General features: G+C 42.0%; 1 protein-coding gene across 1 annotated transcript in view; it reads right to left on the reverse strand.

Annotated features, from left to right (window-relative positions):
* Positions 1 to 351: 351 nt before the first annotated feature.
* The window catches only part of Asxl3 (ASXL transcriptional regulator 3), a 106,987-nt gene continuing 79,493 nt past the window's right edge, over positions 352 to 27,845 (reverse strand). The window contains exons 7-10 of the mRNA XM_048442660.3: positions 17,351 to 17,447; positions 14,155 to 14,260; positions 7,457 to 9,404; positions 352 to 4,115 (exon numbers count right to left, since the gene is read on the reverse strand). Coding sequence (XP_048298617.3) covers positions 369 to 4,115; positions 7,457 to 9,404; positions 14,155 to 14,260; positions 17,351 to 17,447 — 5,898 coding nt within the window. The 3' untranslated portion in view covers positions 352 to 368. The remainder of the gene's footprint in view (positions 4,116 to 7,456; positions 9,405 to 14,154; positions 14,261 to 17,350; positions 17,448 to 27,845) is intronic.

Genomic DNA, 27,845 nt, shown 5'->3' on the forward strand with positions numbered 1-27,845 from the left:
TCTGCAAATGGGGTGATTAGACAACTCAGGATGCCCTTTCTGTCTAGGCCTGGATTGAGATAGAAAAAAAAAAAAAGAAAGAAAGGAAAAAAAAGAAAAAGACTGAGGCAGTGACCGGTATACACAGACAAAAACACATCAAAGCTGTGAGCAGAGACTGGACAGGCAAAAGCCATTTGTGTGTGCTGCATCCTCCCCTGTATGAGACATGTGAGAAACTAATCAGCGAGAAGAAACAGAGGACTGGCTCCTCAATGAAATATGTCAGCACAGAAGCCAATGCCTTATTTGACTCCTTACTAATCAGGCTTTTTTTTTTTTTCATGTTAAAAATGGGGGGTGGGGCGCTGCATCTTTCACTCAGCTCTTTATCGGACAACCAGGCAAGCTACACAAAGTTTGGAAGGCCCTATGCAGTCGTCGTGGCAGAAGGCCCCGCAGCCTTTGCACACAATCATGGCTTTGAGCCTGCAAGAGCATTTCAGCTCTAACTCATCTGTGTTGCTATTGTCTGCAAAGTTCTGAACTGGCATCTGTGTGTTCTGACCGGCCAGGCCTGTGGTGGTGGCAGGGCTCGAGCCACTTCCCAGAATCCCAATGGACTTCTCAATGGCAGACGCTGCCCTTTTGAAACTTGTGCTCCCAAAGTGTATGGTCGGGTAACTTCCACAGAGCGGTTGCTGCTGGGGTACTGGTATTTTTTGAGCAGCTAATTGGGTGAAAGGCTTCTGAGGCTCAGAGAGCAAATAGGAAGAGAAATCTGCATTCTTTAATGCAAATGCCTTCAGCTGCTCTTTGACTTCATTCTGGTCATAGGGAACCTGCTTCATGCCCAGCTCACAGCTGCTGCTTAAACCTTCCTCAAAAGAAGGAGGTTCTGATTTGATATTGCTACAGATGCCGGTGGACTGGGGCCAACTAAGTCGCTTAGCGGCTTCCATGGTAACTGGTGGTTGCTTTTGATCGGATGGGACTTCTACAGTAGGGTGAGGTGGAGGTAGCGGAGGTGGTGGAGGGGGTGGTGGGGGCAAGGCCAAGGGTGGAGGGGGTGGTGGAGGAGGGGGTGGTGGGAGTGGCAGTGGAGGATGGACCACTGCCTTGCTTGGCATCGTGTGTGTGGTGCCTCCCCCGTCCTCGCCTTCCTTTATGGGCATGCTGGGGGACAGCATATTGGCTAGTCTTAGCTGGTGAGGTGCTGAAGTAAGGTTAACGTCTCCCAGTGCCTTTTGCTCAAGGTGTCTATTGAAGGCAAACGTATTGCAGCCCACTGGGGTCTTGGGAGAGGTCTGTAACAGAGCAGCAGTGGGAAGGGGTCCCCTGGCAGCCATGGGCATTTGGTAGAACTGCTGTCTGTGTGAGGTACTCGTGTCAGCATGGAAGCCATCATTTTTGTTCACATGGAACAGACTTGGTTGGAAGCTACACGCAGGCAACAGGCGTTTTTGTTGTTTGACCTCGGGGCTGGGCATGATCCTGTTGGCCATGGAGGACTTGCTAAGCCGTTCTTGCTTAAATGGTTGGCTGTGTCCTAGCTGACTCATGCCTGGACTGATGACGCAGGGTACCGCCTTGACGTCTGGCTCCATCGCCATCTTCCCTGGCTCACATTTAACTTGAGTGTGTTCTCCCACGGTCCTGGCTGCTCTCTTTTTGGGATGGTTTTCTCGTTTTCTCATGTGGAGCGGTGCTAGAGTCCCTGCCAAATAGCCTTTGCCGTCCGGATTTGGAGAGCTGGACGGCATTTCCACCACACTTCTCTCCAGCCCTGCCTTACCCACTGAGGTAGTTTGAAGGGGCAAAGGGAGCCTGTTGATTTCAAGCTTGGCTCCCAATCTTGGCTGTGGTAACACCTTTTCCAGAGGCAGGTTGCCCTGCAGCAACTGCGTCACCAGCGGGTTATTGGCTTCCACGGAGGACAGGCGGCAGCTTGAGCTGCCTGCACTAGGAAGTCTTTTCAGGGTGTCTGTAGCCAAGGAAATGGCCTCTTCCGCGGGGCTCGTGGCGGAAGGCTTCATGGCCTGTGTCTGTGGTCCACTAGCACTGTTTGTCATGTCTGTGGCTGGAGGAGGACGCTCTGGGCCAGGGAAGTCCTCGGTGTCCATTCTAAAACTCTTGTCTACTTCATGAGGTTCGGGCTTCACAGGAAGACTGACATTCGTGATGAGTGTCCTAGGGTGGAGCTCTGACACGTGGGCATAGTTGGCGTGCTCAGATTTGGCAGCCTTCAGCCCACTCTGCTCTGAATAGTCTTTCTGTTTACTTGAACCTGAGTGACTAACCACCGGCTGGCCCGTGTTTCTCATGGGGTCTTCACTCCAGCAAATCCGGTTTCCTGGATTATACTGATTGCCACAGGTTGTGTCTGCTTCACTCTTGAACGTACTTGAGTTTCGTGCCTGCTCAGCAAAGCTATGACTAGATGCAGTCACTTCATTTAGTTTATCAGGTAGAGCGATGGGCAGGTCCCTAAGACTGGTGCAAGCGGCCTGCAGTGTCTTACCGTCCTGTTTGGCTGTAGGTGTAGCAATGAAAACGGAACCATGGTCAACACTGTCACCTGTGACCTGCTCAGGTCTACTAATGACAGACACCTGCGGACATGCCACAGGCTGGACGGCTATGTCTGTCCTCACTGGCCTACTCTGGGGATCCATGCTTGCTTCTGCATTTCCAATGGAGACAGTCAGAGACAAATTGGAGGTCAGTGTCATGCTGTGGTCCACAATGACTTTACAGGGAATTGATCTGTTTGTGGTTGCTGGGGCAAAGCCCCCTGGTGGCTGCTGAGGTTTTCCAGAGTTGTCCGTCCTATTTCGAGGCCCTGAATTTTTGTCCAAGCTCTCCCCACTTGGTTTGGGAGCACTATCATAAGAGTTGAGAGGGAGCATGCTTCCTGAAAACATTGCGATGGGTGGGCGTGAAACCAGTGGATCCGAGACAGCCACTGAATCGCCACAGCTGAGGGCTGCTCGCATGCTGGCACTAATGGACACAGTGGCCTGTTCTTCACTCCCAGACATGGCTATCTTCTCAGAAGCAAATCTGTTACTAATCCCCGTGGGGGGAATCAAGACAGAGCTAGTGCAGAGATGGTTTGGCAGATTACTTGTAACAGTGGGAGCTGGCACAGAAGTGTACTGACCGGACACTAAGTTAGCAGCCTTGCTGCTGGGTACAAGCAGGGTCTTACCATCCATGGAGTTAGACCGTCCAGTACCTTCTGGAGCAGCTGGTATAGGAGTCCTGTCGATACATTTTGGTACAAGGGTTATGCATGGAGTGTCAGATCCCTGGATGGATTTCAACATGCTTATATTACAAGCAGAAATCGTACTGTTTGCACCGTCAACAGACATGAGGACAGAAGATTTGTCAACAGGACTCATAAACGGATGCTCTTTAATTGCTCCCGACACAGCAGTGCTGCAGACAGACATGGGGATGGGGTTGATGGGATTTTTATTAAGAAGCATGGGTACACTGCTATTTTCAGAAGAGGTAGATGAGACAATTTTCTCAGTTAAATGTGACACAGGTACGCTGTCATCAGAACTATGCACAGACAAGTCAGTGGCAGTGTCTGGAATCTGAGGTGGGTTCAGAGGCTGCTGTAATACAGTGGTGGTCTCCCGGAGGTGTGCGGCCTTGTTGCTAGGAGATCTGCAGTTGGGATTGATGATGATGACACCAGTGGAACCTTCCATTTTTGTTTCAGGGGTAGGAGAGGCTTCCATATTGAGAGCTTCTTCCTTGGAGTTGAGAGGAGGCAACCGGGTCTCCTTGGAGGTCTGGAAGAGGTGAACTCGGGCCTGATGCTTCGCCAAGAGCTTAGCTTTGGTCTGCTCTTTGATGTGGGCCAGCGTTCTTGCCTTCCCACCCTCTCCTGGGCTTCCCATGGCTCCTGAGACAATGCTGGCTGCAGCCGCAACCGCAGCAGCTGCAGCAGCCTCTCGCTGGGCACGAGCTTGTTGGGCACGGGCCTTGATGTCTGCAAGGGTCCTGGCTCCTGTGTTTCTACCACTGCTGACTGATGTGCTAGTGGATGCTCGGGACTCTGCTTTGGAGACTGGCTGGCTCTTGATGATGAAAGGTGGCCCAATTTTAGAAAGCTGTATCTGAAAGAAGAATGGAATGATACATAGTATTAGTATGCAACCAGAGAGGAGGACTGTGGGGTATGGTAACTCAATGGGAGGATGAGGACCATGGAGGCAGCTCATTGGGTAGAGTTCTTGTCTAGCATGCATGGAGTCCTGTGTTATGTCTCTGTAGTCCTAGCATTCAAGAAACAGAAGCAGGTGATTTTCTGTGACCTTGGAGCCAGCCTGGTCTAGACAACTAGTTCTAGGCTACACAGCGAGATTCAATCTCATCCTAGGCTATATATTGAGCTTAAAGCAGTCCTGGCCTCTATGAGAACATCTGCCTTCTAAAAAAGGTAGTTAGTCGATGGGGGTAAGCTGCATTAATTCATAATTTGGATTGAAATTAATATCTCAATGTCTGAATGCACATTTAGGATATTAAAGAAATAGTAAATGCAGTCTGAATGTGACAATGAAATTTTCATCTATGAAGACATCAACGAGTGACTTCATTTAGCAGGACTTAAGGAATCTTCCTACAGTCATATGCCAATAGAGCATATACCATGCCTCTTAGCATAAGATTAGCTTATACATGGGGGAAGCACACTTGTAAACAGGAGGACTCTGAGAGTCTGAGGCTAGCCTATGCTACATAGTGAGACCTGGGCAACATAGGGAGACACTGCCTCAAAACATAGATGATAGATAAATATATAGACAGACAGACAGACAGATAGATAGATATGAATGAGATAGGAGAGAGAGAGAGAGAGAGAGAGAGAGAAAAGACTTAGAGATACTTACCTTTAAAATTAGCTTCCCTGCTAGAGAAAAGCAAACCATCTGAGATGTTTTAATCTCTCTTCATTTAGTTCCAAAGAAAACAGCTCTGCCTGAGAAGCCTGAAGCCCACAGTGCTCACTTGGCTTTGTGTAAAGGTGGCTGTCCCCTGGAGGGTCATTGTGTACCTCAGTGGTTCCGGGATCGAGGGTGGCATGGTTTTGATGGACTATTATAACAGCTGGCAGGCTGGCTAACATGTGTGTAATAAGCATGCTATGGGAGCTTTTATAAACCAGTTATTTCACACATTCTCTGTATATAGACAGAGGACGCTGGGCTTGAGCTCTGTGCTGCTGCGGCTGTTTCATAAATGCAGGGGTGGAAGACTGACCACTTTTGTGTTTCAAAGAGAATACGAGTTGGGTGATTTAACACTGATCATCTACAGGTACACTGTGCCTGGCCCACTCTGCATTGCTTACCTAGTTTTGTTATTTAATAGGCTAAACATCCATTAACTCATTTGGGAGACACAGGCACTAACACGCAGCATCCCATGGTAAGGCTGTGATCATTAAGAAAATTAATCGATCATTAAGAAAATTCTCAGAGTCACTGTATTGGGGCTAGAAGGGCTCTGGTTTTTGCCTTCTTTTCAAATGTGGATGTTATCTGTCCAGTTGGATATTATTTGCCTGGGGATTTGACAGACAGTGACAGGGAGTCTGTGGACTTCCAATTCTGTGGTTCATAGGTATCTGCTCTGTGTCTTTCCCTTCCTCATTCCAGCAAGATTTTCTTAGGAAACTTTTATCTTTCTCCCAAACAGAAGCATATTGACATGGTAACTGTCTTTGTTTTTGAATTAATGGGAACCCGGTTGAGCTCTGTAAAATGTTGCCTTGATAAGTCTATATTTATATTTATCAAATACAGGCACAGGATCTTCCTACCTGGGATGCATTTCTGGACTTCTAGTAAAACATCTCTTTTCTCTGAGCAATTTCTCCAATCCATAGCCAAGAATCACCTATTTTCCAGAGTGATTACATTTTTTCATTCTTAATATTTCCCTTATTCTAAATAATTAAATATATTAATTGCTTCATCAAGAGATCATAGTCAAATACTAAGTATATCTTTAGTTTGCCTTTTTGAAGACATATATCATCTATCATGAATCAATCATATACCTACCTACTTCATCAATATATATGTTTACATAGAGAACATAGCATTTAGTTTTGATTAGAAAAATAGTATGGGTATATCTAAAAAATAGTTCCTCCAAAAAGTATATCTATGTTTTCTTCTCTAAATTTTAGAAATTAAACCGCAGACTGATTCATTAAGTGGCATTTACAGTAGCCTTTTTAATGTTTAGAATCTTATTTAATAGACATAGCTCTATTAAGTAGAATAACAACAACCACACTCTTAAAACTCAGGCTTGTAAAGATCCTGAATCACCTATAAAATAAGGTGTAACAGAGCAAAATAGGAGACTGGTACTTTTTAAAAGCTTAAGATGTTCTTAATTCTATAGCTACATGTGATGAAAAAATTATCCACTGTATAAACATAAACTTATATAGAAAAAAGCCACAAATAAATATAGCAAAGCAGAACCAAATTTCTAACAAGAGATTTCTTTTGAATCATCCTCAATTTTCAGTTTCCTTGCACACCTACAACTTACTTAACATATGTATTTTCTTAGAAGATTAACTGATCCAGGATAAAACAAATGTATCCAAACTAGGTTATCTGTCCAAAAAGCTTTATAACTTGGTGATGTCTGATACTTCTTTAATATCTCAGAAACTAAATCTTGGATTTCTTGGCACATCTACTGCATTCTCTCTCAGTTAATAAAGAAATTTTGTTAATTCATTTAGGTAATATTCAAAAATGTCCCACAGGACATGTTCCTTATCCTTGACAGTTGGGTACTGAATGTTTGTTGGACCTTCATCTTAGTCCTGGCCTGGTTTCTAACCCCTTCCCCAAACCTGTGGAACTTTAACATATCTTTCATGCTTTTCCATGTGTATCTTGAAACCCTCAAAAGTCTAGAACTCTCTATGTTGTGTGCAATCTCCTATGTCCTGCTGTTCTCCATAATGTTCTTAAATCCTGTTGCAAAATCATATGGATGGTTGAGATCGTCTTGCATGGGCTTAATGCAGTCTTTTTATGATTTAAAAAATGTGTGTGTGTGTGTGTGTGTGTGTGTGTGTGTGTGTGTGTGTGTGTGCCATATTGTGCTTGCAAGTACCATGAAGAGCAGAAGGCATTGGAGCCCCTGGAGCTAGAGCTATTGGGGATGTTGAGCTATCTAATACAGATTCTGGAACTGAACATGATGCTCTCTAAGAGCTGTAAGTGTTCTTAGCCACCAATCCATGTCCGAAGGATCCTCTATGCAGTTTTTAAAAGATAAGTTAATGTTGGAGTGGGTATGAATAGATTAGTTGAGTTTTCTATGTGAAGCCTAAAAAGGGAAATATCTAATTATTTTTTGAGAATTAGGTTTGTAAATAGGGGACCACATTTCCAGAACAGTCTGCTTTAAAATACCATACCTTGAGTGGGGGAACCCGAGGCTCCTCTCGTGGAGGCTGCTCCTTCTCAGGTGAACTGTTGGATGCTAGGCTTCGGGATGAGTGGTCCTCTTCTATCCTGGCTCTTTTCTCTTTACAGATTCCAAAGCTATGCTCCATCGTCTTCCTCTTTGATATCTCTGACTCTCTACTTTCCGTTCTTATCCCATCAGGTGACTTGGAGGGCTCTGATGTTTTGGAATTGTGTGAGGCCTCCAGTCTACTCAGTGTACTGGCCTGCTTATGTACTTTGCTTCTCGAGCCTTCTAAAAATGGAGTCTTATCTACTGATGGGACATACTGCTTATCCTGTAGTTTAGCTGGTGAAATCTCATTCCCCTTAGTCTCTGTCTCCTCAGGAAAGACAGGAACTTCTAACGGTGAGGACACCCCTTTCCTTTCAGTTCTTTGCAGGACACTGTGGTTTTTAATTTTCATCATTTCTGGAGAAGGAAGTTCTGGGATGGAAGGAGGGTAGAGCTTCTCCATTTCAATATGAGATTGACAAGGCGGCTGACTCAGAGGCTGGTTGTGCACCTCTTCAGGTGGAAGAGCTTCAGGCACGATGGAAGAACTCATGCTGATGGGTTCCAGGACGTTGGACAAAGGCGTAGGGTGGGAGATAACGTTCTCTCCCACGGGCTTGCTGGGGACAGAAGGTTCCTCCTTCTGTGGAGAGGGAGCTTCTTCAGATCCTGACGGTGACTTTCTCTGTTGATGCACTGCTCTTTCGTTCATGGAAGAGTTAGAAATTGGAGAAGTCTCTGCAGGAACAGGTAAACTGGATACAAAAGGCGTCTCAGAGGGAAGAAGCATGGAAGACACTGAAGAAGTTTCTGATGTCAGTGGCAAATCAGACATTGGAGATGCTTCTGATGTCAGAGGTAAGTTGGACACTGGGGAGGCCTCGGATGTCAGAGGCAAGTTCGACATAAGAGATGCTTCTGAGATTTCAGGTGAGGTGGCTAGTGGAGATGCTTCTGACATCAAAGACACATGAAGGCTTTCATCAGGAGGGTTTCTCTGGTTGTATTTATCTGTATTCTCAGTGCTGGACACCTCAGAACAGAACGTTGTTTCCAGAGAGGCTGGGGTGCATGACTCTTCAGACGCGGACTGTGTTTCCACACCTGGGGATGGAAGGCTGACACATGCTCCCTCCGGACTCTCAGAGGAGAAGGAAGTCTCAGAGACACAAGCGTTTTCTGAGAGCTGTTCTTCAGGGTCACTCTGGAGTTCCATGTCTACAGCAATTCCTTCATTTGGAAACTGGCTTTCCAGAGAAGATGGCCCTGCTCTCAGGGTTACAGTGCTGGTCTCTATGGCAGTCTCTTGTTCCTTCTGCTCAGGATCAAGGATATGAGGGATGGATGAAGTGCAAGGAACAAGAGAGTCACAGATTTCTAGTTGGTCAATAACAACTGACATTTCTTCCTGGGGACATTCCAATTTCTCATCTATCTTCACTTCAATATGAGGTAAAGCTTCTAAAATATCATTCATTACAACACAGGACTCCAAGTTATCTTCAGGGGCTGCCAACCGAGGCTCCTCACAAGAGGTGGCTGGACTTTCAGACTCCTCCGAAAACTCCGGCATGCTCTTAGGATTTTCATCTTGGCATTCACAGATACTTGTCTCTACCTCTTCTGCCACTTCCTCCTGAATCACAGACTCCTCGGGGATAAAGATGTCTTCCGCTTCTGTGATTACGTCCTTCCCTGGAACCTCTCGCAGCGGACAAACGGCAGTGCAGAAGCCAGGCTCCGAGGAAGCCGACCCTTTCATGATTTGGGGCTGCTGTTCTTCTAATGCAGTCTGTGCAGAAGCACCCGGAATACCAGAGTTCCCATGTGAGGAACACCCTTCAGCTCCATCATGGTTTGGTCCAGAAGTGAGCTTTATGGATTCTTCTCTGGACATGCCCAATCTGAGCAGAAATTAGAGATATCATTATACAGCCACAAAGCAAATGGCTTAGTCTGTAACTCTTATAAGTTCAGTATTCAATAAAGGTAAATGTGTCAACTTAATCATAAAACCACCTAGTCATATGATTAACTTATGGTAAAAAGTTCCTGACATAGCCTCAGTACTGCCTTTATAACTAAAAGAAGCTTCAGCAAACTAAGAAACGTAATTTCTGTTTTATAAGCAAAGAGTTATAAATCTTACCAAGTATCAATAAAGGGAATTTCAATGTTGCAAATAAAAATGAACCAGAAAATATGTACAGAGACTCAAAGAATAAATAAAAAACTAAGTGTTTTGAAGTCAGAAAGTAAAAAGATGTCTTTATAATAAAAAATTATAGAGACTTTAATGAATGTAATAGAAATAGTTAATATGAATGGGAGTTTAATGAAATATATCAAATTTTCAAATCAAAATTACTTTTAAAGATTAGATATCTTTAAAAATCTAAAGGGGAAGAGGAAGAGGAAGAAAGAAAAGGAGGGGAGAGGAGAACTTGAGGGAATGGGATGGTCGAGATGGAGGAAGGACAGAGATGAGAGCAAGGAAAGAGATATCTTGAATAAGGGAGCCATTATGGGGCTAGCAAGAAACCTGACATTGGAGAAATTTCCAAGAATCTACAAGGATGACCCTAGCTAAGACTCTAAGCAATAGAGAAGAGGGTGCTCATATTGACCTTGTATGTAGTCAGATTGATGGATATCTTAAATGTTACCATAGAACCTTTATCCAGCAACTGATGGAAACAGAGGCAGAGACCCACAGTGGAACACTGGGCCGAGCTCCCAAAGTCCAGTTGAAGAGTGGGAGGAATGAGAATATGAGGAGAGGTCAAGACCATGATGGGTACACCCACTGAAACAGTCTACCTGAGCTACTGGGAGTTCACCAACTCCAGTTTTACAGGCAAGGAATCATTATGGTACCAAACTGGACCCTCTGAATGTAGGTGGCAGTTGTATGTCTAGGGCAGACTATGGGGCCACTGACAATGGCACCAGGATTTATCCCTACTGCTTGTACTGGCTTTTGGGGAACCCAGTTTCTTTGGATGGATACCTTACTCAGCCTAGATACACTAGAGAGGGCCTTGGACCCTTCCCAGAGCAATATGCCTTACTCTCTCTGAGGAGTGGATGTGGTATGGTGTGGAAGGAGAGGTGAAGGATATGGGAGGAGGGGAGGGAACTGGAACTGGTATGTAAAATGAAAAAAGATGGTTTGTTTTCATTTTTTAAAATAAAATAAAATAAAGCAAAAAAATCTAAGAAATGCTACATGTTTCATTTCTATCCACGGGAGGTTTCCTCTCCTCTGAATAGAAATGGAGGAGGAGTGGATGCGGGTGACAGAGGGAGGCTGGAGGGAGAGGGGATGAAAGAGTGGAAGGAGGAGAAACAACAGTCAGGTTATAAAAAAATAAACAAAATAAAAAATGTTACCCAATGTTTATCTTAGCATCTAATCACATAATTAAATATGAAGAATAATAAAACATGGAGTTATTACAGATATTTTACCCAATGATACTTATGTCAATCAAGTGTGTGTGAATGCCGTACTATGAGCTATTCCATACAGGATAGAAGAGAAAAATCCCAAGATAACCAATCCTAACACTTGTTCCCAAGTCAAAGCTAAGTGGAATTCTAGTGAAGTTTGCAATGAGTCACTGTTTTCCTCATTTTAAAATGCAGCATCAGCAGCAGATGTTAGAGAAAGGCATTATAAATGAAACCAAATCGGGGTACAGGCAATGAAAAGGTTTGGATAGCAATATTCTCAGAAAAACTTAGGCCAATGAAAAGACAAACAGTGTCAGTCAACTGAAACGGGTCTGGTGTGACTGCAGATCTCTTTTACAGCAAGGAGCCTAAGGAGTGTAGGGATAATGAAATAAAAGAGGAAGCTTATGACATGTGTCAGTTATCCAAGATAAAATTAAGACACTAAAGAGCAAAGAACAAGCCAAGTGAGGTCATGGTGGAGGGAGTGAGGTCAACCAGCTGTTGCTCTACAGCAGTGGTTCTCAGCCTTCCCATTGCTACAACCCTTTCATGCAGTTCTTCATGTTGTGGTGACCTCAAACATAAAATTATTTTCATTACTGCTTCATAACTGTAATTTTGTTAATGTTATGAATAGTAATGTCAATATCTAAAATGCACACTATTTGATATGGAACCCTGTGAAAGGGTCATGCCCCACAGGTTGAGAACCACTAGTCTAGGGAAAGACCTTGTATTTCAGAGCATGATAAAGGCTCTGGGAAGTTGTTACTCGTGGTATGGCAATTGTTGACTTCGGCCTCTTCATCCATTGTTCTCGGGAATCTGGGAAGTACCAAAACTTCTTGGGGAAAAACGTGTATGTTTGTGAATTTTTATGAGAATTATTTATGGAATTCAACTTATGGAACTTTACTATATAAACTATAGTCTTACTTAGCTTCACTTTCCCTGCTATCTATCTAAGCTTTTATAATAACGACAAAGTAGAAGGTGGACTTCAGTCTTTTCCTTCACTTTTTTTAATGCTGACATCCTTTGGTATGACCTAGTTTCTAATACTGTGAATTTCTAGGTTCAACTCCTAGAGATGCTATATCAATCTATCTCAAGTGGATCTTGTAATCTGTGTGTATGTTTAAATTTTTCATTGCAGATTCTAATGTAGTTGGCTTAAGTGATTCTGTTGGTGATAACATATTAAGACATAGTGTTAGCCTGCCTCATTTTTGAGTTCTGAGAAAATATATTAATTATCTCTATTTAGTTTTGCTTGTTTGTATGTGAATCTAGGAATCCTTCTAGAGCAATCAAAGAAAGAGTCTTCATTAAGAATATTACTATTGAGGACAATTCACCAAAGCTGGCTCATGCTAAATTAGAAGCCATTTGTGTGTATATGAACATGTATATGTGTATGCTATGTTTCATGTAGGTGCAGTTGCATGTGTATACATGAGCACATCAGTGTGTGTGTGTTTGCAGAGATTACAGATCAAGCACCAGCATTATTCCTTAGATATTATTCACATTGGCATTATACTATTTACTTATTTATTTATTTAATTGTGTGTGTCTACATGTGAGTATGTATGTATACAGACATATGCGTAGAAGCCATATAACAGCACCTGATCTCTTGAAGCTGGAGCTATAGGTATTTTCAGGATGTTAAGATTGTCATGTGGGTATTAGGAGCCTCATGATTATACAGCAAATGCCCTTAAATGCTATCATCTATCTGCCTCCTGCCATTCATGTGTGTTTGTGTGTGTGTGTGTGTGTATGCATGCTACATGGTTTTTGATACAGGTCCTGTCACTAACCTTTGAGCTGATGAAACAGGTAAGGTCAGCTGACAAACTACCCCACCTTCCAGGTGCTGAGGTTGTAAATGTGCCATCATGCACACCTTCCACATTGGTTCACCTTTCACAGAGCTCGGTTGAGCCCCTCATGTTTGCCCAGGAAGCGCTTTATGATCAGGCCACCCACTTTGCACAGACACAGACCCTTTAAAGAGATTTCTTATGCAGAAAAGCTCAAGTGAGATTCCTAGGTTATTTTATTCACTGACTAGAGAAATTTATGAAATGAAATGGCACAGAAGACATTACCTGTGACCATCTCTCGCCTTTTATACAAGCATTAGTCAGCACAAGTTCCTCTACAAAGACCTGCAGCTACTACCAACAGCTTTTGGACCTCCTTTCCTTGAAACATGATTGTCTGAAACAGAGATTCTTCCCAAAGAATGTCTCTCTGCTAAGCAGGATGCAGAGGGGAAACTGTTTTTAGGTTAGTTCAGTTGCTACCATATATAAATGTGGTTACTACTGTGCATTTTTATAAAGAAGAGTGGCCAGGAAGATGATTCAGCAGAAAAAAGTCCTAGCCATACAACCACAATGACCAAAGATTGATCTTCAGAACCCATGCAAAAATCTGGGTAGAATGGGGTGCACATGTAATCCCTGAACTCCTACAGTGAGATGGGAGACAGACAGGAGACTCAACTGAAGGCTTTAGGCAGACTAGCCAGCCTGGAGTACATAATGCAATGGCAGAGACCCTAGGTCAACAAGCTGGAAAGTAAAAGCTAACTCTTGACAGAGGTTCTCTGACCTCTACACAGGTGTTATGCATGAAATTCCTGCATGCACACACACATCATACACAAATACATACAAAGTTTAAAAAATTAAATCAACTCACACACATATTCAAAATATCAAATAAAACCAGGCTACACAGATAAAGTAGAATATAATCCTTCAGGTTATTTCTAGCACAGACATACCACAATGGACATATAAAGTCAATATTTAGAAGGGACAAGTCTGAGAAGTAAATGTGTCTAAAATTACTTGTCTTTCCAATACTCATTAGTGAAAATATGTCGATAAAAACTAAGAGAATTTGATCAAAACCCACTTAAGACTTCTTTAGGATTCTATATATAATTTTTGGTATAAGATGAATTTTCATGAACATGCTATAAACCTTGAAAACCCATTTTTAAAATTTAAGTGCTGATATGCCACTATAATTTTACCTGCAATTTCATACACTGGGGGACCATTGCCTTTTATCACAGGTTTATTAAGTTTTACAGCGTATGGGGGTGCCATGTGAAGCAGAGAATTACATTTTCATTTCTTCTAAAAGAAATGAGAGAAAAGCTCTAGTACTTACCTTTCTCCATAAAACCTCTCAAAGAATTTTTCTTTCCAAGGTTCTGTTTTCTTTTCCTTCTCAATTTCTTGTCTTATTCGTAATTGCATTTCTGGGGTAAACTCTCCTGGTAAGAAATTGGCAATAAATTGAATTAAAATGATTACGTCTTCTGCCAATTCAAAAAGATCTCGTATCATTCATTTGAGTAAACTTCACTGAATATCAAAGGTAAGAAGTGCAGTGATCACATTTCTAATACTGTCCCTTTTATGAACATTGTACAAATGGTCATTTCACATTAGACCAGCTCCTAAATATTACATGCTATGGGCTGAAAATGTACACTGTCCTGAAGGAAATCATCTTGATGGAAGTAGAAGAGACATAATTGACTTTGAAATATTGTCAAAAGCCCTGTACAGGCCATAAGAATAATATATGCATTGGAAGCAGAGATAGGGCAGCACTTAATTTTTCCTAAGACAATTAAAGAGGATTACACTTAGAAGTTGATTTTTGAGTTCACTTGTAAAGGATGATCAGGCTTATGCAAGTGATTAGATCACAAGGCATGGAGACATGAATATGCATATTTATGTCCTTTCAAGTGGCCAATTCTGAGCAGAATATTGGATGATATTAAATAAGAAAGGAAGACTGGAGTCAATTACCCAATGCACATTCTAAAGGGGGAATCTGCATTTACCTCAGGAGACAGGAGCTCCTGATGGCATCCCAGGGCGGAAGAGCGCAGCCAGGTAAACAGGGTGGAAAGACAGGTGATAGGAAGGTGGGAAAATTGTAGGACTCCTGCCTGAACAGTATGGAGGGATCGATGCATGCCGGAAGTGGGCCAGCAATGGCCAGGATACCAATAGGTATGAGATGAAAAGTAGAGTTGCAGATACTATTAGAGTACCCAAGTGTGAGGGTGGGGGTGACAGTTTGGAGAGAGCAGAAGGAAAACCAGAAAAGTAAAGGGGAAACCCTAGGTTTATTACAGAGCATTTGGGCTGGGACCTAAGAGTGTGAGAAGCAAGCAAGCATGATCTGCAAATACTGGAAAACGATAAGGGTGAGGGACAGGGACCCATAAGAACTGGATGCTTACAGACAGTAGCATAAACCTAGGTGGTGAACAAGGCTGCCCGGAGGAAAGGTACTGCTCAAAAGAAAACCTTAGGTTGGAGGTCATCATTTCTTAGGAAAAAGGAGATTCAGATGGAAAGTGTGAGAGCGGGAAAATACAGGACCAGGAACAGTTTGAAATATACTATGAATACATAAGGTATGTTGCTTGATATGAAATAGGGTAAAAGTGTAAATTAAGGAGATTCAAATGCAGTTTGAAGAAATGAAGTGACACACGAGGACTGGGAGGAGGGTGTGAACTACAGCAATCAGAATTTGCTAGAAGTAGTGTGGGTATTCAAGAAGGCCAGCAACTGGGAGTGAGGGGCGTGAAGTGCTGCATTTCATGCTTTTAGTCTTTCCAAAACCCTGGGTTGACCTTAAAGGAAGGAAATGATGACAGAACCTTCAGGAAAAGGAATGTTAGTTTCCTTAGAATCCTGGAGATTTAGAAAATAAAATGGATTAAACTATGTCATAATTTCAAAGATATTATGTATCAAAATGAATATGAAATGTCTCTGATATATTACACATTATTTAAAAAATGCCTGATAATAAAAATGGCCAGTATCAATGAATTAGTGAACTTTAGAAAAGGGTGAAATTGCACTAAGTGAAAATGTATTTGCATTTCGGGGGGGAATAGGGGAACCATGGAAGTCAGAGAAAGACACAAAGCTCAGTACAGCATGTGAAGGTTCACTCTACAGTGTGTACTCTACAGAGTGTGTGTGCTCTACAGTGTATGCATGTTCTACAGAGTATACACTCTATAGTGTGTATACTCCAGAGTGTGTGCACTCACAGTGTGTGTAGTCTACAACGAGTTTATGCTATAGAGTGTACTGTACAGAGTGTGCTCTATGGAGTGTTTGCACTTACAGTGTGTGTACTCTACTGAGTATAGGTACTCTATAATCTATAAATTCTACATAGTGTGAGTACTCTACACAGTGTAATGTACAGAGTGTGCTCTACAGAGTGTGTGTGCACTCTACAGTGTGTGTATATTCTACAGTGTATGCTCTACTTAATATATGTACTCTATAGTCTGTAAATTCTACATAGTGTGTGTACTCTACACAGTGTACTGCACAGAGTGTGCTCTACAGAGTGTGTGCACTCTACAGTATGTATAATATGTGTACTCTACAGTTTGTATATTCCACATAGTATGTGTACTTTACACAGTGTACTCTAGAGTATTTTGCTTTTCAGAGTGTGTAAACTCTTGTATAGCATGCGATTTTTACCACAGTGTGTGTACTCTAGCCCAGTGTGTGTACTCTACTCTAAAACAGCATGTGTGCTCTAGTGTGTGTGTGTACTCTAACAGTGCACTACTAGCATGCGTGCTCTCATAGTGCATGTGCACTTTAGCATAGTATGTGTGCTCCAGTAGGGAACATATATTACATTCTAGCCTAGTGCATGTACTTCAACATAATCCATGTGCTCTAGCAGTGTGTTTGTGTGTGCATGTGTATTCTGACACAGTATATGCAGAACAGCACAGGAGTGTACTCTAACATAGTACATGTGCTCTAACAGAGCATGAGCACTCATGTGTATTCTAGTAGAACATGTCCACTGCAGCATAGTACAGGTGCTCTAGCAATGTGTGCACCCTAACACAGTGCATGTGTTTTAGCAGAGCGTGTGCACTCTAACACAGTACCTGTGCCCTAGCAGAGCATGTGTGCTCTAATATAGTACATGTGCCCTAGCAGAGCGTGTGCACTCTAACACAGTACATGTGCCTAGCAGAACGTGTGCACTCTAACACAGTACCTACACTCTAACACAGTACATGTGCCTAGCAGAACGTGTGCACTCTAACACAGCACCTACACTCTAACACAGTACATGTGCTAGCAGAACGTGTGCACTCTAACACAGCACCTACACTCTAACACAGAGCATGTGCCCCAGCAGAGCATGTGCGCTTTAGCACAGCACCTACAGTTTAACACAGTACATGTGCTCTAGCATCCACGTGAGGGCTGAAACATAGTACCTGTATCCTAACACAGTACAACTGCTATAGCATGTTGCATAATAATAAGATACTAAAATTTACCTTCTGCCAGTCGCTGTTTCCACCCTTGTGCTGCGTATGCAAAGAATTCATTATTTAGAGCTGAAGTACTGAGGCGTAAAATTCCATCACTTCCCATCTAGGAAATAAGTGGACAAAACAATAGTCCATCAGAAATAATTCAAAGTGAAAGCATGCAAAAGAGAAACAAAAACTGAGTAGTACTAAGAGGACATGTGTGTGTGTGTGTGTGTGTGTGTGTGTGTGTGTGTGTGTGTGTGTTAGTATTAATGACTGATGTAGGAGGGAGGAAGGAAAGGAAAAGGAACGCAACAAAAGATGACTCCGGGGCATCAGTCACATGCACTCTGCTTGCTGACTTCCAGCACAGAGACAATTAGTTCTGTCCCTGACTGTAACTGGGAATTGCCTACAGAAGATAAAAAGACGAAGCAGAGCCAAGCAGCTCAGCATTAAGTGATGGGGAATGAAGGAGGTTGAAAGACAAAGGCTAAGGGAATGCATAGGAGGGTATGAGCAGTGACAGGCAAATCTATGCAAAAAGTAGACATGGTGTGGTATGAAGAACATAAGAACAGGGTAATTTTCCATTTTGTTAGCACCCATATGAAGAGCAAGCATGTAAATTCATATAGCTGATACAACAAGGATCTGTTAAATAATTTGCATGCATGTATGTGTGTATGCACGTATGTGTGAGAGAATGCATATATGTGTACACATGTGTACACTATGTGCATACTGTGGTATGAATATAGAGGTTAGCAGATGCCTTGCTGAGTTGTTTCTCTCCTTCCACCTTGTGGCTCCTGGTGATCAAACCCAGGGCATCAGGCATGGCAGCAAGTATGGGCCATCTTGACAGCCCACAATTGCATATCATATATACATATTTTTATTGTTTTTCTATACTCTATCTTCATCCATTGAAATGATAACAATCTTAAATATTTAATACAATGACTGCATGAATAAAACAAGGTATTATTCAGGAGAAAAGAGGAATGTGGATTCTCAAAACACATACTGTCTCTCCAAGTTTGGATAATTGAAAATCTAACTGAGAGAAGGCAGAATGAGGAACACAAGAGTGCTGGTGACTAACAAGGCCATCTCCATCTTAGCAGGAACTGGCAGTCACTAAAATATTCACAAATGCAGTATTTCATCCACTCCTTGTCTACTCTCCATTTTTACCATTATTTAACAGATAGTTTTTAGGTCACTAGTATAAACTTACATACCTTGTATGGGTGTTAGCAATGAAGAAAAACTCCTCTCCTTAAGTTTTAATACAGTTTTCATAGAGCAAATGATTTTTCTTCTATAACCCTTCCCTTTATTTGGACTCTGTGTGGTTGGAATGATTAATACTGTCACACAATCCAGAATCATCCAGGATACAAACCTCTGGGAAACCCTGTGAAGGAGTTTCTAGATTGGGCTAATTAATAAAGAAGACCCTCTCTAATTGTGTGTGACACCACTCCATAGGTTGGGAGCCAGAATGTAGAGAAGAAAACAAACCAGGAGCCAAAATTAATCTCTGCCTCGTTCTTAGCTCAGAGGATTTCTAATCAGATGCCGCTGACTGCCACCGTCACGATGTCTCTCCCGTGAGGAACTGTCTGCTCAAGCTATGATTCCAAGATGAAGGCTTTGTTTCCTAAGTTGCTTCCTATAGGGTATTTGATTATAGGGACTTGTGAAATAAGTAATATAGTAGCTGTGGGATAGCTTCACAATCAGCATGACAAGGTCCTACCTTTTGTGAAAACATCCATCATTCTATCTTTTGACTGGATAATTTTAGAATAGCAGTTTTGGAGTTTATTCTAACCACAGAAAAATTGGGTGCCACTTGGTGATAAGTCACCAATGGCTAGAATGCACGGATCTGAGAACTAAGAATAAGTTGGATGAGCTAGTGCCAGGATCCAGTTGCCTGTTTCATGCATCTTGTTATCTAAATTTCAGATTGAGTGAGATTAGAAGTTCCCCCCTTCTAGGTGAATCGCTTCTACTGGGATGTGTTACTTACTTTGGTACTACTCCTATATGGGGTCATGAATGCTCTGTGCATTGTTGGAAAATTAAGAGCACGTCTGATGCATGAGTTATAAGCAGCAACCCCTCTCTAAGATGCAGTATCTGAAAGTGTCTCCAAATACTCCTAAATTCAATATGGAGGCACAACCATCTCTACGTTAGTAATAGTCTACTGATAGACAAAGTTATGAGTTAAGATTTGCCTGGATACCTTGCATCTCTCATGTGGTGGGACCACAAGGCAAAGAAGATCTACTATACAGATGGAATCATCCAGAGGCAGAGTGCTGCTATTCCAGGGAGGACAAGTAAGAGGAGCATTCACTGGTATATCTTGGTGCATGCAAAGTAGGATCACAGCAATGATTAGTGCCAAGATGGCCACAGGCTCTGACGCCTCACGAGTGATGTCTGGGTCCTGCTACCAGGTCTACCAGCAGAAGAGCTGGCCTAAGGATAGTCACAAATGGGTTTAAGGGCAGATGGAAGGAATATTAAACATAGATTAAAGTCCAGCTTAAGACTAGTGTAGACTGCAGCTAACCCATCAGTTATCAGCCTTCTTCTTTCTTCCCCCTACTTCCTTCCATTCCTTTATCCCCCTCTATGATACGTGACTAAGTAGTCTTCATCTGACACACTAAAGGTACTACCAGTGTTAGAATGAGTGAGCAATGGTGAAACTCCATCTGTGTCAACAAACCCGTGAAATACATACAAGCCAGGATAATAATTGCATGCCCTAGTCCCACCCATGTCTGCACAGTTGTGGACTTCTGCTCAAGATCAGAGATTTTGAGGCAATCTGTAGGAACATCCTTGGAACAACTCAGATCCATGGGAAACAGGAATCATTTGAAGTAAGACAAAATCCAAGGAATTTAGGCTTTAAATTCTACCTGGAACCAACCTACTCAGTGTTTCTCAAGTAGATGTAAAGTTCCAGGTAAAAGGTTTCCAGGTCTAAGTTTCACCGTCAATTTACTTCTATATTTCATGACCCTTTTCAGCCTGAGTCACAATCTATGAAACCTGTGCACTGTAAACTAGGTAACAGAAAACTCCAAAATGTTAAAGACTCAAAATGCCTAAAAGATCTATGCCTGCAAAGACGACTTTAGGAATGCGGGAAGATGAGAAAGAAAGGTGCAGCAGATATGGAGATATCACTAGAATGCCATTGGAGGACTTAGGGGACAGATGATCAAAGGAAGGTAGAACTTGGATGCGTGAAGGTCTGCAGGATTAAAGAGGCAAACACACTGTGAGCATTTTAGAGGAAGATCAGAAACACCAAGCATCACCCTGGCAAGAGTAAGTTAATGTCTATCCTTGAAGACAAGCAGGCCACCCAGGAATGTTACCAAGTATGTTAGGGATATGCCTCTAAGCCTAAAATATGGACAGAGGCTGCATGTGGACCTCGGTGGTGAAGGAGAAAAGCTAATCCACCGAGAGACATGAAAATAGATTCAGATCCTTGTTTCAAAGGTGGGTTTAAAATAAGATTAGCAGGCGCAGGGCAAGTGCCCCACAGAGCAAAGGAACCTGTGCACTGAGGAGTACATGTGCATGAGGCACAGAAGGAAAGGTCTGACTTGTTCTGCATTTGGGGATATGTATGGAGCTGATGCATCTTCAGCCACCTATGTGATGTTCAGAATCTCTAATGTTCTCCATAATGGTTTTCTTGCTACCCTTATTTTGGTTAGTGAAAGATCTGGAATTTATCTCTGGCAGCTCACATACAGAATTTCTGTTTCACAGATTCTTCCAGGCTGGGGGCTTGGCTACTAATTTTGAGACACAAAGACCAGATTAGCTCTGACAGATTCTCAAGAGCTGAGCACAGGAAAAAGCAAGTGTGATATAAACACATTCTAGAACATGGAAGCTAGCCCTGGAGGAAAATCATTTTCTTTTCAAATAGAAAGTACATGAAAAGTAAGGTTCCTGGCCTATGTAAGACAGCACAATTAACCACCACAGCTGAAACAGGCTTAGGAAGTGTGTGCCAATAAAACTTTTAAAATGCACTATTAATTTTATGGTCTTTAAAAATACTGTCTGGAAGAAATAGCACTTTAATGAACTAGAACAATAAACATTTCTGAAAGGTTAGTTATTTATTGATGAACTATAAATTCTGTGTTTTTATTAAGCATGATAGAAACACTCATTCTGAAAAAAAATCTTCCCTCATGATGAAGTGTCTAGCTAAACTATTGATCAGCTATTCTTCCTTTTAAATTAGCAAGGAAAAAATTGACTAATATGATTTCTCTAGGGAAAATAATAAGAGTAGAGAGAAATATGTTCATATACAGATCCTGGCATGATGTAAAGACTTAAACTTTCTTGATGAATTTATCACCTGTTTTTGACATTGCTTATTAAAACATTTTATCTGGTTGTATTAACACATATCTGTAATCATATTCTTCTGATGTTTAGGCAGGAGGGTTGCTCTGAGTTTTTGATGAGAGCCTGGGTACATAGTAACTTTTATATCATCCTGGTCTCCAGAGTGAGATTCTATTAATCCCCCCTTTAAAAACAATGAAAAAAACATTTAGGAATAGATGGATGTCAAATGTAATTCAAAGCAATAAACAAACACTGTTATTTAAACACTATGCAATAATATCTAATATCTGAACTCACATTGAATAAAATAATCTTTTAAATCATTTCTGTGTGAGAAACAGGGTGTGGGGTGGGTAGCATTCATACAGCCCAGGATGGCCTTTCCTTGTCAATAATGATGAAATTAAAGCTCTTCTTCGTCCTCCATCACCCCTAAGCGCTGACATAACAGGCCACCAAGCTAGAGACAACCTTTAACACTATTTTTCTCTGTCTTATTTTGTTTCCCTTCCAGGTGATTTCCCAACACAGAGAGAACACTTACTAGAGGAGCAGTGAAAAGAAAGCTGGCAAACAACAGCTCACATCTAGGAACATATGAAACTTAGTTTTCATTCGTAAAGCAAAAACCTGATGAAAAGAAGCAAGTTAGTGTACGCAGCCAAGCAGAGGGCCGGCTTAAACAGTGCAGGGAGGCCCTTCTCATACTCACTGTTACTAAGAGACTAACTGTCGCCACATTTGGAAGAAGTGGAAAGAGCAAGGAGAGAAATAAAAACAGAGTACTGAGGTGAGGGTGAGGGAAAGAGAGGAAGCGAGATAGTCAATACCATGGGCAGAATGGCCAGCAACAGGACCTCCTGAGCCCTGGACTCCATATAGCATTCAGGCCCCAGCCCAATGGAGCCCAGTGGCCATAGTCCAGTGGAATTAAGTCTTGGGATCTTCAGCCAGTCATGATAACATCTGGTATTTGGATGAGACAGTTCCGACTTCTATGTGTGAACATACTGTAAAACAGAGCTATGTGGCAGCAGGATAACAACATTCATGTGTACATTTAAATTTTTGTCTCTACATTGCAAAAGAAAAAGGAAACATGAAACTATTTTTAAGAACGCATTTTATTCAATTTGACCTTCTTAAAATTTTACTTCAACATGTAATTATTTTTAATATTGTTTGTGAGATATTTTATATTATCTTTGAAAATTATTTGTTATTCAGTTGTAATTCTGTTCATGGTATCTTAACACAAAGCAGCCATATCTCCAGTAATGAGCAGTTGTGTGGCTGGCTACTGGCTACCATATTGAGCAGTATAGTTTCATACTACCCACAATCATTAATATGTTGTGGTGTTGTGATTGCTGTATTCCATGAGAAACATGAGAGGAGCTGGGACAGGCAGTGATGAATAGTAGAGTGGTCCTCACCTGTTACCCTCCCTCCTCCCAGACAAAAGGATCACGAGGGCTTATTCTCAACCTAAGTGACCCCAGGTTCAGTCAGTGAGTTTTTTCTCAGAAAAAAGGAAGCACACACACACACACACACACACACACACACACACACACAAACACACACAAAGGTAAAGAACTCAGTGGTAAGAGAATAACAAGAACAATCAGGGATTATTTGCAGAGTAGGCTTAATTATAAACATGTGTGCAATGTGTGTATGAAACTACCCAAGGAATATGACCGAATCATAAGAGGGCTTCAGGTGGGATGCTGAAGAGTGTTTATGATAGAAAGTGTGTGGGTGAAGGAGACAGCTCTTAGAGAATTAAACAAAGCCACAAAAGCAGGTAGAAAAATAGAGGACGCAGCATCACAGGTGTGACGGGAAGGAGTGTTGGAGATGATGAGTTAGCACAGGTGTGAGGGGAGGGAGTGGGGGGTGATGTGCTAGCACAGGTGTGTGGGGAGGGAGTGTTGGAGATGATGAGCTAGCACAAGTGTGAGAGGAGGGAGGGGGGGGGGGGTGATGTGCTAGCACAGATGTGAGAGGAGGGAGGGGGGGTGATGTGCTAGCACAGGTGTGTGGGGAGGGAGTGGGGGGGTGATGTGCTAGCACAGGTGTAAGGGAGGGAGTGCTGGAGATGATGAGCTGGCACAAGTGTGAGAGGAGGGAGTGGGGGGGTGATGTGCTAGCACAGGTGTGTGGGGAGGGAGTGTTGGAGATGATGAGCTAGCACAAGTGTGAGAGGAGGGAGTGGGGGGGTGATGTGCTAGCACAGATGTGAGAGGAGGGAGGGGGGGTGATGTGCTAGCACAGGTGTGTGGGGAGGGAGTGGGGGGGTGATGTGCTAGCACAGGTGTAAGGGAGGGAGTGCTGGAGATGATGAGCTAGCACAGGTGTGTGGGGAGGGAGTGGAGGGGTGATGTGCTAGCACAGGTGTAAGGGAGAGAGTGGGGGTGATGAGCTAGCACAGGTGTAAGGGAGTGGATAGTGTATATCATGCATGTGCTAACACCCATCAAACCATTTAGCATTATTTAGGTTAATACAGTATACAGAGCACTGTGTAAGCTGTTGTTCCACTAAAAATAATCAATATGATCTTTAGAAGAAAGGCAACTTAGACAGTGGGACACTAAGCAGGGCACTGATTCTCACAGTGTCATGCTGGAGAGCAATGAGCTCTGAACTCTTGTCACTGAGTCACTTACATCCTATTTGGTCAAGAACTCTGGTGTGAATTAAAGTGAGAACACTCTTCCCCTAAAGAGCAAGTTTTCATTTTTATACCCGATCACTCAGTGGGATGTAGACAGCTCAGGAGACTGACTATATATGTTCAGGTTTCACTTGCAGGAAGGAATTTCTTTCTTCAGAAATACATGAAGCATGAAAGACACTAGTAAGAGAGAGAAAAGGCATCACCAGAAGAAATAGGATTACAGAAATAGGATAAGAATGTGCTAAAGAATGTTTTGCAAGTGATGTTTGATAATTATTTTTGAATATAGAGAAAGCCAATATTCCCCAAACTGTGCTTTCCAAAACAGCTGATAGAGTTGATAACTTTAGGTAAATGCATCTAAGAGAAAATTTTCTTCCAACAGGTATTGTTTGTGTCTACTATTAAATGTAGCTATTTATTTATTTTCTTACTATACGCATTCTCTAGTATGCTGGAATTTTTATGGATTCTTACACATAAGAATGAGGCACACTCTGTCTACAAAACACAACAGCTTGGAATCCTTTCTCAGAGCAATTATCAGTATCTTCTGGGACAACTGCTTTCTGAGAGTACAGTCAGGAAAATTACACACAGAAATGGGGAAGGTCAGGAGCAGACAAACCGTTTAAATCAAATGACCATTTTTGTGCTTCTTATGAAATCCCTGTTTAACCAAAAAATGAAAACATCCTAAGATCTGGACTTGGAATAATTTCTTAAGATATTTCCAGAATGGCAGAATTAAACATTCACTGTAATCATATGGAATGAAAGAAAAACTTGGAAAAAATGGTATCATAACTCTTACTCCTTGAAGGGCATCAGGCTGAAACCCCGCTGCAGTCAGCAGCTGACACAGCCACAGTTGGCCAGAGCACCACACCGAGTGCTCATCTTTCTCCTGCTCCCACCTTCCCAAGGCTCAGGGAACGATATAGAAAGACTGCAAGAAACAGAAGTGTGGGGACTGATGAGAAATAGTGTTTCCTGGATATGGCAGGACTGTCACACTTATACACTCTTGGTAGCTGTGCTTCTTTGCATAAGACTTGCAGAAGATAAATTTGATCAGCATTCTAGTGTGGATAGGGGAAGAGGTCATGAAGAAGCCCCTATCTAGAAAGTTATTGACAGCTGATGGGTGTTGGGAATGGAGCGTCAGATTTCGTCAGTGATGTGAGCCCTCATAGGCTGTCCCTACTCTACTGGGTAGTCCCATACTCATGCACATATTGACAGCAGTAATTGGAGTCAGCAGGTTATGCCAAAAGAGGACATGCAGTTGGAAGGGAGGTACATTTGAGAGAGGGCCATGGGTGAGTTGGAAGGTGGGAATAGGAGGGAGACATGAAAAAAGACATTGTACATATGGATGAAATTCTCAACAAATAAATTAAAATATTATTTAAATGCATTGCAGGCAGTCTCATTGTTTTCTATTCTTTTTTAATCTTTACATGTACAAGCAACTTTTTAAAAATGAGATTTTCATTATGCAGACATAAAGACATACAGGAATTTTTTAAAGTTATGTCATTTTCATCCTTTCACCCAATTTAAAAAATGCACAAAATCAAAGTAAAATGAACAAAAGAGAAACTTTGGAGAGAAAATATTATGAAGAAAATCAACATTTAGATGGAAAAGTGGAAGGCTTTTGTGTCATAATTGTTATGACAGAGTTTCAGAGCTGATTTTCATAATAAAAGCCTCCCCTGTTCTTTGCTCAGATGATTGCCTGTCTTCCCACTGCCTGCTGCCTTTGTGATAGGCACTCAACACCAGGACGAACTCAGGAGGTACAAAGTTCAGCAGAGAAGGTTGGAGCTAGATCCGCTGTGCCCAGGAGGAGGTTAGCTGTCATTGTGAACTAAAAGGATTCTGGCTGAGGCATGGCCAGCAGTATAGAACATCTGTTTATTGAGATCTGAATATATGCATTGAACGGAGCTCCAAAAAGCAAAAAGGGTTGTCAGTTCTCAGGTGGCATAATAGGAAATAGACTTGTAGGAAATTATTCTCTCTCCTCACAAAAATTGAAAAAATATTGTGTGTGTGTGCATGTGTGCTAGATGTACATATGTATAAATTCCTATGGGTATTTATTCTCTGTATGTATGCATTAATAAGTATATATTATACACAGACACACATACTTGTTTTCCCTGTGAAAATTCACATTGTCAACAATTTAAGCATCTAGCTAAAATGACAGCTTCCAGCCCAAGCATTCAACTTTGTTAAGATGATCAGTCAGCTGTCAGGAAGGCCATTCCTTAGGACAAAACACATAGGAAAGGAATTTTGTAGGCTTCCGCGACCAAGAAAATAATTTTTTTCTTAGCAGGAATATTCAAAATTCTTTTCATAATTTTACCTTTGAATTTTAGCACACACAATGAGGACAAGAGTCTTAAAGACTTCTAGAAGGCCCTAGAAAAGGAGAAACTCAAATTTGAGCTATGAATGGGCTCAGTTACCAGGTTTCCACTAGGAAATATGCCCGGGTTTTTAGGGACTCTCCCCAGCTGCTTTATCAGAAACAAGAATTACTGTCCAGTGACATTGCTCTTCACTTTTAATATTCTGAGCCCCCTTTAAATAAGTAGTCTGCCCTCATTGGCCACACACCATGGGCTGATTTCAGTAGTGTTTCATTAGCTAGTTCAGAAGAAAGACAGCCTAGGGTAGAATCAGAAGGAACAAATAAAGACATCCAAAGATAAACACAAGCCCTCTGAAAGGTGAGCCTAATGTTAGAATAGTTTGCTTTGCTACTCATGGAACATCTATTTCAGGGCATGTCAGTAAACACGGCTGGCCACACCTCGAGGCCATCTGAGAGACATTTATGAGAAGCGGTGCTTTTAAACTGACGCAAGGGCAGACAATAAGATCTGAACAATCTTAGCAAATATGAAAATGTGTACATATAACTTTTGCTTGTTTTCTGAGATTAGATCTCTGATGTAGTCCAGGCTGGCCTTGAATCCCATGTGTAACCAAGGACGAACTTGATCCCCTGATACTGCGACCTCTCTCTCCAGAGTTCTAGGATCACAGGTCTGCACACCCACCCTCAGCCTGTGCATATGTATTAAAGGGCAACATCTTTTAATTTTTTTCCAGGGTTCCCTCTGTGGGAGGGGAAGGGTTTGGAAAAGCAGGCTTTCAATGTACACAGCCATTAAACAGAACATGAATGTTCTAGTTGGTGAAACTTAAGCTCATGTTCTCACAGAGATAAAATAAGGTTATGGTATAATGTAGTGAGAACCAGTGAGTCACTGTTTCTATTTGAAATACTCTGAACAGCTGTGTTTAAATGACTAGCTATTAGTCACCCATTTCTTTAACAAACACTTCACAAGCATCAACTATGCGCCAGGAACCATGAAATGGACAGAC

The sequence above is a fragment of the Myodes glareolus genome, chromosome 13 (assembly GCF_982192425.1).
Source record: "Myodes glareolus chromosome 13, mMyoGla1.1, whole genome shotgun sequence".
In the NCBI taxonomy this organism is placed as follows: domain Eukaryota; kingdom Metazoa; phylum Chordata; class Mammalia; order Rodentia; family Cricetidae; genus Myodes; species Myodes glareolus.